The sequence below is a fragment of the Dendrobates tinctorius genome, unplaced genomic scaffold, assembly GCF_039654945.1.
Source record: "Dendrobates tinctorius isolate UK_male_01 unplaced genomic scaffold, ASM3965494v1 ptg000054l, whole genome shotgun sequence".
NCBI lineage: Eukaryota > Metazoa > Chordata > Amphibia > Anura > Dendrobatidae > Dendrobates > Dendrobates tinctorius.
In genome coordinates this window covers 16,164,431-16,176,940 of record NW_027361722.1, presented here as the reverse complement: position 1 = coordinate 16,176,940, position 12,510 = coordinate 16,164,431, and the positions used below count along the sequence as shown (strand labels likewise).

Sequence of the window (12,510 nt, the reverse complement as noted above, 5' to 3'; positions counted from 1 at the left end):
AGGGCAGGTCCTGGCAGTAACACGCAGCCATCATCTACCGAGCATCATCCAGGCTTACCCCATGAGCCTGCTCCATACACCAGCTTCAAACTTGCACCATACATGTAAGGCGCATGTAGTGAAGAGGTTAAACAATAACTAATTTTCTGACAATACGTTCCCTTTAATAATCTACATTAAAAAAATTTTAAATGTAACTGTCAAAACTTGAAATGATCAAAAATTCAAATTTGCCAGCTTCAACGAATTTTCCCGAAAAATGGGATTTACAGTGAATAAATTTGTATTGATTCTCGGTACTGACATACCTGAAATTCTCCTTAAAATACCTATATAAAACTCGGAGGTCTTAGGACTGTATTGAATCCTTTTGAGCTCTTTAATGCAAACAAGGCTCTATTAATGTCCGAGTGGTGTCAACCCATCTGGCTAAAGGTAAATGGATGGTAATCAGTAGTAACCAACAGTGGTGTGAAGGTGGCTTGTATGGGTCTAATATTTGACTACTACAAAAAAAAAGTGTACAAAAAAAGAAATGAAAATGTTTCCCACCACGCACACTTTTTGAGGTAGATTTTAAATTTCTGGATACTAGAGATTTGTGATTTGTACTGAAAACAAAACAAATTGTGGCTTCCCTGCCTCTGACACACAAGCCTAGGTTTCAGGATTCTTATTTATTAGTAAAGTTAATAGCAAAAATTGCAATAGTGCTTTCCTGCTACTTCAGTATATCACAGGTCAATGTCTTTACAGTCACACTGACTATGCAGGTCCTGCACCTCACCTTATCACTGGAATCTTTAGATTAATATTCACAAACTGACTTCTACTGCCATTTTTAATGTGCAACACAATCCAATTTTGGCTTTTTTTCTGTCCCTATGACTTGTGTGCTCTGGCTCCCCTATGCTGTAAAAGCATAAAATGGTGCTGTTTGGCCGGCCTCCATCTTTCATAATAGCTGTGGTTGTCCCCCCGATTGGCTGAACTAGGCCATGTTATTCGATAGCAGAAGGGCATTTTGGGGAATCCTGCCTAGTTGCGCCTGATATCATTTGCCTGCACTGTGACTCTTCAGCAGTGTGTGAAATGGTGCCAGGAGGTTGTGGGTATCGAAACTCAAACTTTTCGAATTCGCGGGGACCTGCGAAAATCAGGAAAGGCCACTCAAATTTGATTTTTCACATAGCAGTCCAATTGCTTCTAGTCAGAATCCAAAGGGACAAACAAACAAAATGAGCTGGGTCATTAACAGAGTAAATTGCTAACACGCAGTGAAACTAGAAAGCAAAGATTGCATTATAGGAAGCTCTGATGAAATATATACAATCCTATATGACTCATCTCAAAGATCTGTTCATGAAGGAACTACATGTTCTCCGCAAAAGTACTGTAGAAATTCAATATATTCAAAACCATAGAACTTTTGCGCTTTTGTGTTTTTTGAAAACTTTTTTTCAGCCTCACAATCAAAATGCAACATACATTTGTATATTATGTTGTGCCCATGGCCAGTGAGGGCACAAACAGTAACTCTACTTCTCGGTTATAATATTGCAATGATAAACATTTATAGCTATATATTGTATATGGGGTCCTAACACTTGCTCCATTCGCATTGAAAAAACAGGGGTCCCACATTTCCTTAAGTGCAAAATCCAGCTGCATTGAGAAGAAAAACTGTCCTTTTTCGCCTACATATTGTAAAAACATCCATTATTGTGCAATTTGTTAACCTATTCTAAGTGAATCATGGTTAAGGTCATTAGTAAGGGGCTAAAGTGTACTGCTGGAAACAAGATAGGCAGGATGACAGTAATGTCAATAGCAGTAGAGCAGGATGCAAACATATATTTTAGCTTTTCCCACTCTGTATAGTACAAGAGTCATTCTTTTGCTGGTATGGAGGTTTATATTAACTGATTTACAGTTGACTTGTATCACTGGAGACTAGATAGGCAGGATTACATGACTATAAATAGCAGTAGAGAGCAGAATGGAAACATAAACTTTAGTCTTCCCCATTCTGTATGTTATAGGAGTCATCCTTTTGCTGGTAGGGAAGTTTATATTGACTGAATTACATGTGACTTGTATTATTGGAGACTAGATAGGCAGGATTATAAGACTATCAATAGCAGTAGAGAGCAGAATGTAAACATATATTTTAGTCTTTTCCACTCTTTGTGGTATAGCAGTCATCCTTCTGCTGGTAGAGGAGTTTATATTGACTGATTTACATGTGACTTGTATTACTGGAGACTAGATAGGCAGAATTACATAACGATCAATGGCAGTAGAGAGCGGAATGTAAGCATAAAACTTTACGCTTTCTTACTCTGTGCATTGGTGGAATCGTCCTTTTGTCACTAGAGTAGTTTATACTGAGCAAATGAAACCAGGTGAAGAGACTGGAGACTAGAAAGGCAGGATTACACACAACTAAGAATAGCAGCAGACAACAGTAAGGAAACATATGCTTTACACCTACTCTGTACATGGAGGAATGATCCTTTTGTAACTAGAGGATTTTATACTAACTGAATAACAGGTTAATTTTATTACTGGAAACTAGATAGGTCGGGTTACAACACTGACAATAGCAGTGGAGAGCAGAGGGTAAAGATATCCTCTACTCTTACTTTGTGGATAGAAGGAATTATCCTTTTGTCACTTGGAGAATTTACACTGACTCAATAGCAGGTGAATTGCAGTACTGGAGACGAGATAAGCAGGAATACACCATTGACAATAGCAGTAGAGAGCAAACACATACTTTTTGATTAGCAAATAAAACAATACATAAATATATAATTCACCGTACTGAATATATGACCGTATCCAATCATACTTTATGATTGTTTACTTTGTGAATTGGAGGAATCCTCATTTTGTCACTAGAAGAGTTTTCATAGACTGAACAGCAATTAAATTATACTAGCAAAGACTAGATATCCAGGATTAAACCACTGACAATACTTTAGAGAGTAGAGAGTAAATGCATGCTATAGGCTTCGTTATTTTGTGCATTGGAGGAATCATCATTTTGTTACTAGAGGAGTTTATTCTGAATAAATAAAACCAGGTGAATTGTATTACTGAAGACTAGATAGGCAGGATTTCTCCATTGTAATGGCCGTATAGAGCAGGGATTAAACAGATATTTTATGATTGCTTACTCTCTGCATTGTAGGAATCATACTATTGTCAGTTGAGGAGTTTATACTGATTGAATAGCAAGTAGGCTGTACAACTTGAGACTAGATAGGCAGGATTACATCAATGGCAATAGCCTTAAACATATACTTTACGCTGATACTGTGCATCATAGGAATCATACTTTTGTCAGTGAAGGAGTTTATACTGAATGAAAAGCAAGTATATTGTACTACTGGAGACTAGATAGGCAGTTTTACACTAGTGGCAATAGCAATACAGGGCAGAAGGTTGACATATACTTTAGGCTTACTTTCTCTGCATTGAAAAAATGAAACTTTTGTCAGTGGATGAGTTTATACTGACTGGATAACAAGTATGATGTTCAACTAGAGACTAGATAAGCAGGACTACACTAATGATAATAGCTGTAAAGACCAGAGAGTAAACATATACTTTCATTACTCTGTGCATTGGAAGAATCAAGGAATCCTACTTTTCTCACTGGATGAGATTATACTAACTGAATATCAAGTATATTGTACTACTGTAGACTAGATAAGCAGACCAGATTGCATACACATCGCTCTATGAACTTTGGGAACAGAAGCTTTAGCTGATGTTCATTTAACTCAATGCAAAATCTATAACGGGTCACCCCACCTAGAATTTATCCAGGTTCACATGCCTTTGGGAGCTTCTTACCCTCTACACATGGTATGTTTTTACCTGAACATTCTGTTCAGAAATTGGTTGTTTTCCCCTCCATGGTGTAAGTATAGTGGATGCTGTTGTTGCATTTGGCACCCTGGAGCCGAAGAGTCCCTTTGTCCCATATAAGAAGCATGATACCATTAAAAACCTTTGATATCTGAGGGCCCGTTGGAGATTTTCCATTGGTGCCCATGAGCTCCAAGTTATGCCCCTGGTTACCTCTTCACCTTTTTAAGTAGGCAATGGCTGCTGTACATTTATGGTGTCCATACACCATCACTAAATGGAGTGACCCATGCAATGTGAGTTCCAACAGTATTTTGGAAACCACAGGATAAATCACCTCGCTACCAGAAGCTCCAAGCTGCACCTTCACTCACAGAAAAGAATCCGTACCCCTTTCCCAGTGTAGTATCTAGAGATACCTAAAAGTATTGGATCCTATTGGAAGAAAGACCCAAATTTTCACAGTAAAAAATGATCCAACTACATTGATGCCCATGTTATAGAGAAGGAGATAACTTATGCATCCAAATCTGGTACTGATTGTTTGACCCTTTAAATTGACCCATTTTGTGAGAAGTAGAAAACATCAACTTTTTTATAGAAAAAAATCCCCTTTGATAAATCATTTCCCTTTACCAGACATTCTAGTACATGAAACCATGAAACATCCATGGGCATTGACGTCATTACTAACAACATCAACCCAATTGGTCAAGATCTCAAACTCCTAGAGGAACTCTCCTCTTGAAAATAAAGGGCACTCCCAAGAAATTCCACAAATTTTGGCAAAAGTTGCAAAAATTAATTTAGACAATACTTAGGGCCCCTTGTGGCGCCCCTGAGGCTCAGTCGCCACAGAGGTACTGCACTTTCTCCTAAGGTGTGGTGCCCCACCATCCGGGTAAGGTGGAAACTCCTTTCCACACTCCAACACTCACACCCCACACAACAGGGTAGTTTTGCACAATCCCATTGCGGCTCCTTGCTCAGAGGGTAGCAGAACACCTTTGGTGGTTCCCTGCTTGGAACACTGGATGTGCTGGGAGGTGGGTGGAGTTGAGATACATAAAAGAGTGGGAAAGCGTAGGAGGACTGGTCAGCCTGACGGAAGGTCAGTCGGGTAGGAAGTCACTCAGACAGGAGTGAGGATCCCTGGAAGAAGGGATGGAAGAAGGAGTGCTGCAGCTGCCTCAGTGATCTGAGCCAGCTGGCACGGGAAAGGAAAAGAAGGAGAAAGACGTAGAACTGAAATCTAAGCTTCCATAAGAAAGAAAGACAAGTACGGAACGAAGGAGTAGAGAGAACAGAGAGGACGTGGGTAGGAAGAGGAACCCTGCCTATAGGTTCTCAGCGCAAGGCCGGGGCCCGGTCCCCGAGGTTGTATGGACACTTATGATTCTGCAGCAGACACCGGTGGAGTAGTTTGGCTGTAAATGCACTACTCCCATCTAAGACTTGGGGCACAACAGCAATTTGATAGAGAACTGGGACTCAGGAGAAGAGAGTCTCCGAAGCAGGCTACGGCTGTCTGCAGTACAAGTAGAGTTCTTGGGAACATCTGACAGGAGGAACTCCAGTGTAACTCTGTACTAGGAGATCATCACACTTTAAGGCGCAATAGAGGAGTCATTCGGAAAGGTACATGTTGGCGGAGTGTTGGAGGGGAGAATCCTAGCTTGCCCGGAGGTTGATTGAGTCTCTGACCCGGAGGACACGGCCCGGAGCCAGGCACCTTTGTGCGTGTACAACGGACTGTGAGTAAAGCTTTGGAACTACAAGCTCCGGTGTCCTCCATTCATTTGTGCGCTAACACATTCAGCACCGCTATAGTTGGGTACCATTCTTCACACCGCCTGCACCTCTCCTCTTCTATTGGATACACGCTACCCTGGGGCTACAGCTTCACCTGTGGGGAGCTACAACATCTAGGCTGCAACACACCACCAGCCCCAGAGGATCTGCATGCAGCGTCAGCTTAACACCTCCCTTGCCGAGCACCACAGGTGGCGTCACGAACTATTCCATTCCATTAACTACATTACCCCCATTGCTTGGGCGCCCAGGGCCACGGACCGGGTTGCCGCTGCTGTGACACATTCCCCTGACACCAGTACCCCACAGCCCTGGGAGGGCGACCCACACTTGCAAATCTAACCTCCTGTACAACTCAAAAGCTTCTTAAAGGGTTCCGATTCCGAAGCAGATACCGGCATAGACGTTGAGTTCTCCAAGGTAAAGCCACTTCAGGAAATCACTGGAAGTCATTTTCCAGTGGGGTCTTTACTGTCATTCTTGCAGCTTCCACTCTGTACTGTTATGAATAGAGAGTGGGCATTTTTCTAGCAAAAGACGCCTGGAGACTGAGCATGTCACTTCTTTTAACAGCTCCAGGGTTTCCAAAGATGCCAAGTAGTTAAAAAAAATTTGACGGCCACACATAGCCACATCCCATCCTGCCTGGGTTTCTCTACAGCTTGACCCATTTTGGTATAACTGACCCAAACAGGTAAGACAAAAAGGCTTAAAGTCACAACATTTTGGTGAATCTTAGCATTGCTCCAACAATTTGCAACTTTTTTAAGTTTTAAGTTTTTTACGAAATTGGGGTCAACACTTTGCTGAATTGAGGCCAGTGTATATTGCAGTATTTGGGAAAAAAGTTTAATTGGCGCTCTTAATTTTAGTATTACGGTATCTTTGTGCTACTATAATTTCGTAGGCATTATCCGACTCCACCTACGAGTTCTTTCTCGGCAGCTCTTAAAAAAAACAAAACAATGGACTTGAGTGGAGTGAGTCATGTGAACGTGTGGCCACCTTTCCTATAAAACTGTGATAGTAGGTCAGATGGGTTCTTGGTTTCGAAGGTAGAATGGAGAGCGAAATTTTTTGCTTAGGGGTAAATAATAACCTCAGTCCATTCCAATGCAACCTAATACGCATTGAGATCAACCAAAAGTCCTAATGTTCTGCCCCTTTCGGCAGCCTTGGCCTCCATTACTTTGCCCCTATCCCAGAATTGTCAGGCCCTTCTCAGTCTGTAGGTCTCTTACCTGGCTGTAATCGTACTTTCAACAACCGAAGATCAGACCTTTTTTTATTGCTAGAACAACCCAAACTACGTGTAACTTTAAGTTCTCTTTCATTTTGTGGTGGTACCAGTTGTTTCTTGAGCAAACCTCTAAAGTCAACATCCAGGTAGGAGGTATCAACAATTATTCACAGCAAAGAGCAGCCGAGGAAAACCATAAAGGAAGCGCACATCTAAGACGACATCCACTATATACTCACTTTCATCAAATTATAATGATGCAGGTACAGTGGGGAAAAAAAGTATTTAGTCAGTCAGCAATAGTGCAAGTTCCACCACTTAAAAAGATGAGAGGCGTCTGTAATTTACATCATAGGTAGACCTCAACTATGGGAGACAAACTGAGAAAAAAAAATCCAGAAAATCACATTGTCTGTTTTTTTTCATTTTATTTGCATATTATGGTGGAAAATAAGTATTTGGTCAGAAACAAGCAATCAAGATTTCTGGCTCTCACAGACCTGTAACTTCTTCTTTAAGAGTCTCCTCTTTCCTCCACTCATTACCTGTAGTAATGGCACCTGTTTAAACTTGTTATCAGTATAAAAAGACACCTGTGCACACCCTCAAACAGTCTGACTCCAAACTCCACTATGGTGGAAGACCAAAGAGCTGTCAAAGGACACCAGAAACAAAATTGTAGCCCTGCACCAGGCTGGGAAGACTGAATCTGCAATAGCCAACCAGCTTGGAGTGAAGAAATCAACTGTGGGAGCAATAATTAGAAAATGGAAGACATACAAGACCACTAATAATCTCCCTCGATCTGGTGCTCCACGCAAAATCCCACCCCGTGGGGTCAGAATGATCACAAGAACGGTGAGCAAAAATCCCAGAACCACGCGGGGGGACCTAGTGAATGAACTGCAGAGAGCTGGGACCAATGTAACAAGGCCTACCATAAGTAACACACTACGCCACCATGGACTCAGATCCTGCAGTGCCAGACGTGTCCCACTGCTTAAGCCTGTACATGTCCGGGCCCGTCTGAAGTTTGCTAGAGAGCATTTGGATGATCCAGAGGAGTTTTGGGAGAATGTCCTATGGTCTGATGAAACCAAACTGGAACTGTTTGGTAGAAACACAACTTGTCGTGTTTGGAGGAAAAATAATACTGAGTTGCATCCATCAAACACCATACCTACTGTAAAGCATGGTGGTGGAAACATCATGCTTTGGGGATGTTTCTCTGCAAAGGGGCCAGGACGACTGATCCGGGTACATGAAAGAATGAATGGGGCCATGTATCGTGAGATTTTGAGTGCAAACCTCCTTCCATCAGCAAGGGCATTGAAGATGAAACGTGGCTGGGTCTTTCAACATGACAATGATCCAAAGCACACCGCCAGGGCAACGAAGGAGTGGCTTCGTAAGAAGCATTTCAAGGTCCTGGAGTGGCCTAGCCAGTCTCCAGATCTCAACCCTATAGAAAACCTTTGGAGGGAGTTGAAAGTCCGTGTTGCCAAGCGAAAAGCCAAAAACATCACTGCTCTAGAGGAGATCTGCATGGAGGAATGGGCCAACATACCAACAACAGTGTGTGGCAACCTTGTGAAGACTTACAGAAAACGTCTGACCTCTGTCATTGCCAACAAAGGATATATCACAAAGTATTGAGATGAAATTTTGTTTCTGACCAAATACTTATTTTCCACCATAATATGCAAATAAAATGAAAAAAAAACAGACAATGTGATTTTCTGGATTTTTTTTTCTCAGTTTGTCTCCCATAGTTGAGGTCTACCTATGATGTAAATTACAGACGCCTCTCATCTTTTTAAGTGGTGGAACTTGCACTATTGCTGACTGACTAAATACTTTTTTTCCCCACTGTATATGAAATCTGCACATAATGTAGAAAATAACAAACATACTAATTAACATAGCGACATTCTGTATAAGAAGTCAGACAGCATTGCATCGCGTAAGATCTAACAGCCACCGGCAGCCAAGAAGATCCCTAAAAAGTGCAAATGCTGCACCATAGTGCACCCGATCTCTATCAGTCCATGAAATATTGGGGATTGCTTCACCCCCAGCAGACAATAGCAATAGGCAAATAACGAGTAAAGCAAAGTTAAGCCACAGAGGCGACACCTCGTGTGCCAACCTAGGTAAGGGTCACCATTTTTTATCATATTTACATAGGAGAGAAACTCGTTTTAGTACAATAGAAAAAGATAGATAATAGATAGATAATAGATAGATAATAGATGATAGATAGATACGTAATAGATGGACAGACAGATAAATAGATAGATAGATAGATAGATAGATAATAGATGATAGATAGATAGATAGACAGATAGATAATAGATGCAGAGATAGATAGATACTAGATAACAGATAATAGATAGATAATGGATGATAGATAGCAAATAGATACTGTATATAGATAATAGATAGATAATAGATAGACAGAGATAGATTATAGATAAACAGATTAATAGATAAATAGATAATAGATAAAGATAGATAATATGTAAAGACAGATAGATAATAGATAGATAACAGAGTCCTGGGTTCGAATCCCACCAACATCTGCAAGGAGTTGTATGTTCTCCCCGTGTTTTCGTGGGTTTCCTCCGGGTTCTCCGGTTTCCTCCCACATTCCAAAGACATACTGATAGGAAATCTAGATTGTGAGCCCCATCCGGGACAGCGGTGGTGATGTGTGCAAACTGTAAAGCGCTGCGGAATATGTTAGCGCTATATAAAGATTATTATTATTATTATAATAGATGATGGATAATAGATAGATAGATGATAGATAGATAGATAATAGATATAGAGATAATAGATAGAGAGATAATAGATAGAGAAATAATAGATAGAGGTTCCAATAGAGCTAAATGTGTTTCTGTGGATGTCTTAGGTTTGCAGCCCCTTTAGTTATTGTCGCTACCGTTCACATACTCCTAAATTTGTAACATCTGTCTCTGTATGAAGCCATTGTGATTTTGTGACAGCAGTTATTACTCACAGACTTACCGTGAGGCAGGATAGTCAACTGGGGTCAGTACCAAGAGGACTTGTAGTAGACAAAGGGACAAGACAAAAGTGTAGTCAGGTCACAGTCCGAGGTCAGAGAATCATGAATGTAGCAGATCAAGACAAAGGGGAAAGTCAAATGGATGGTCAGAAAGGTAAATCCAAGGTCAGCAACGGAGATCACAGTACAACTCAGAGTAGAGAGCAAACACACACACCACTTGAGCAAAGCTACAATTAGCAATGGTCTGACAACGGTCAGAGTACTAAGTAGCCCTGTAATCACCCAGGCCACCTGGAGGAGATCAAAGACCCAACAAGACAGGACCGCTCAACTATCAACCGCATTATTAACACCTCTGCCTCAGACTGGGCGGTAGAGCTGTCACTCACAATTCTGACAACTGAGCAAGCCCTCCATCCACAGGGCTGCAGAGCTGTCATTCACAGGGTCCCTAGGACACTGTGAGTGGAGGAATGAAGACAGATATCACCTTGTGGTTACAATTACAGACTGATCCCTTAATATCAGAGCCACTGCCACAATTTGCTCCCGGTGCTAGAACCTGCGGGGAGTCCAGGATGTTGCTGGTCACGTTCTCTGCAGCGGCCACTACTGGGAAAATGGGGTATTACACGCAGGCATTCAAATCAATCAGTACACCACACAGACGGATCAGGACTTCCAGAGTAAAAGTGTCTTTTTAAAGTGCCTCTCTGCTACGGGCTATTGCTTAAAGAAGGAGATCCAGAACGGAGAACCCTTCTTTAGGACTTCTATGTGCCCTATTAACTGTCCCTTTAAATTTCGATACTACGTAAAGCACACATACAATTCCATCCCACTGACAATAATTTCAGCTCTGCTACATCTATATAGTAAGAGAACTAAAAACTTACAGAGAAATGCATTTTCAGGACTTCTGGAATCTCTGGAACTTTAGTAACACTGTCAGGACATGCTGGGAATTGTAGTCCCTACAGCGCTGGATAGAGCTAGGAGCACGGCTGTAAGGTTTAAAAAAAAATCTTAATAATCTCAGCAGAATCCAAGCCGCAGCATTGCTATTCACAGGCAGACAGGAAAAACCTGAAGAGCGAGAGCAGCAATAACTAACCTGTCTGATGTTCCGCAAGATACTACGTGAATGAATCCTGCCCGTCCAAAGCTCAGATCGAACTGAAAGTCTGGAAGCCGAGGCGTCGATGAAATCTCTGCTAAAAAAAAAAAAAGGTTCTGAACACGTGACGCCTTCTGACGTATACGAGTTCCTGAAACTCAGAATTTCCCCTTTTCGATACCGTCCACAATAAAACCTACAGAAAAAGTAACATTTTTGCCGAAATAGACATGTGGGAAAGTAAACACGCCCCATGTGCCGCGTCCAAATGTATCATAGGTGCCTCCATTATTATAGTGACAATAACTAAACAAAGGAAACATCAAGAAACAAAAAAAGTATCAAATCAAAAAAGTTCTCGGTAAGTTTATGTGCGCAAGGAATCTTATAGACGTCGGAGCACCAGCTGAAGCTTTCTCAGGCGAAACTGCTAAAAGAAAATGCTTTCAACGATCTTGTGGCGACTCCAAAGTTTTACTCTATGCTTTCAAGAATGATCTGAGTTTTTGATTTCTAAAGCGGCTTAAAGTTGGAAGATGTGCGCGGCCGTCGTTTTCACATTGCTGCGCACTATGTTCATTTTATGGGGCATTTTGGGGGCACTTTTTCAGGTGGAATCTTGACTATGTCGGCACATAACCTCATCTTTTTTCCCGGCGGATTTTTAAAAAATGGTGAAGTTGACTCAAGAAATCGACCGCCGGTGCTTTCCTGAAGTGATTTTGCCTGTGAAAACTCGGCTGCTGCGCCGGACTCTAAAATGACGCCACTTTAAGATACCCTTAAACTATGTTCACACACATTTTTTTTCCAGGGATTTTATTGTGTGGATTCCTTCCAAAATCTGCTTCAAAATCTCTCGTAAATCTCTTTAATTCCTATTTATTTCTTTTGCAAATCCACTCTGCTGTTCATATGAGGGGTTTTTTTGTGCTTTTTTTGTTCCCCTGAAGAGGTTTTGTTTTGGAAAATAAAAAGGAAACTGTGTGGAAAACTCTGCAAACAAGACACTGGCTTTTTGCACATAGAGTTTTTGGAGCAGAAACTGAGAGCAAACTCACCAAATCCTGGTCAAAATTGTAAAGCTCCTCCAAAATTTAGAGGTTCTGCTCAGTTTCTTCTAAAAAAAAAAAAAACTCTGCAAAAAGATTCCATATGCACATAATCACCGTCCAATAAAAATTCTGAAATGTGCTCTTCCGGGAAAAAAAAATTCCTCCAAAATTCTTCAAAACTACTTAAGGAAACACTTCAGGAAAAAGAAAAAAAAGAAAAAATAATCCAAAAACTGCTCAGAAAAGATTTGATTCCTGAAACAGTTTCCACTTGAAAAATTAAAAATTTAGAATTCCTCAAAAAAGAACAATGCTTTACAATGACTTAGGCTGTGTTCACACCAACTTGTTTGAGGCATTCAAAAATTAGGAA

At 41.1% G+C, this 12,510-nt stretch overlaps 1 protein-coding gene across 2 annotated transcripts in view; it reads right to left on the bottom strand.

Annotated features, from left to right (window-relative positions):
- CD86 (CD86 molecule) overlaps positions 1-11,146 on the bottom strand; it is a 114,960-nt gene extending 103,814 nt beyond the window's left edge. The window contains exons 1-2 of one of the 2 annotated variants that reach the window (XM_073577150.1): positions 11,080-11,130; positions 10,862-10,969 (exon numbers count right to left, since the gene is read on the bottom strand). In XM_073577150.1, coding sequence (XP_073433251.1) covers positions 10,862-10,873 — 12 coding nt within the window. In that variant the 5' untranslated portion in view covers positions 10,874-10,969; positions 11,080-11,130. Of the gene's footprint in view, positions 1-10,861; positions 10,970-11,079 lie in introns of both variants that reach the window. The other variant, XM_073577151.1, reaches the window with a different exon arrangement.
- Positions 11,147-12,510: the final 1,364 nt, after the last annotated feature.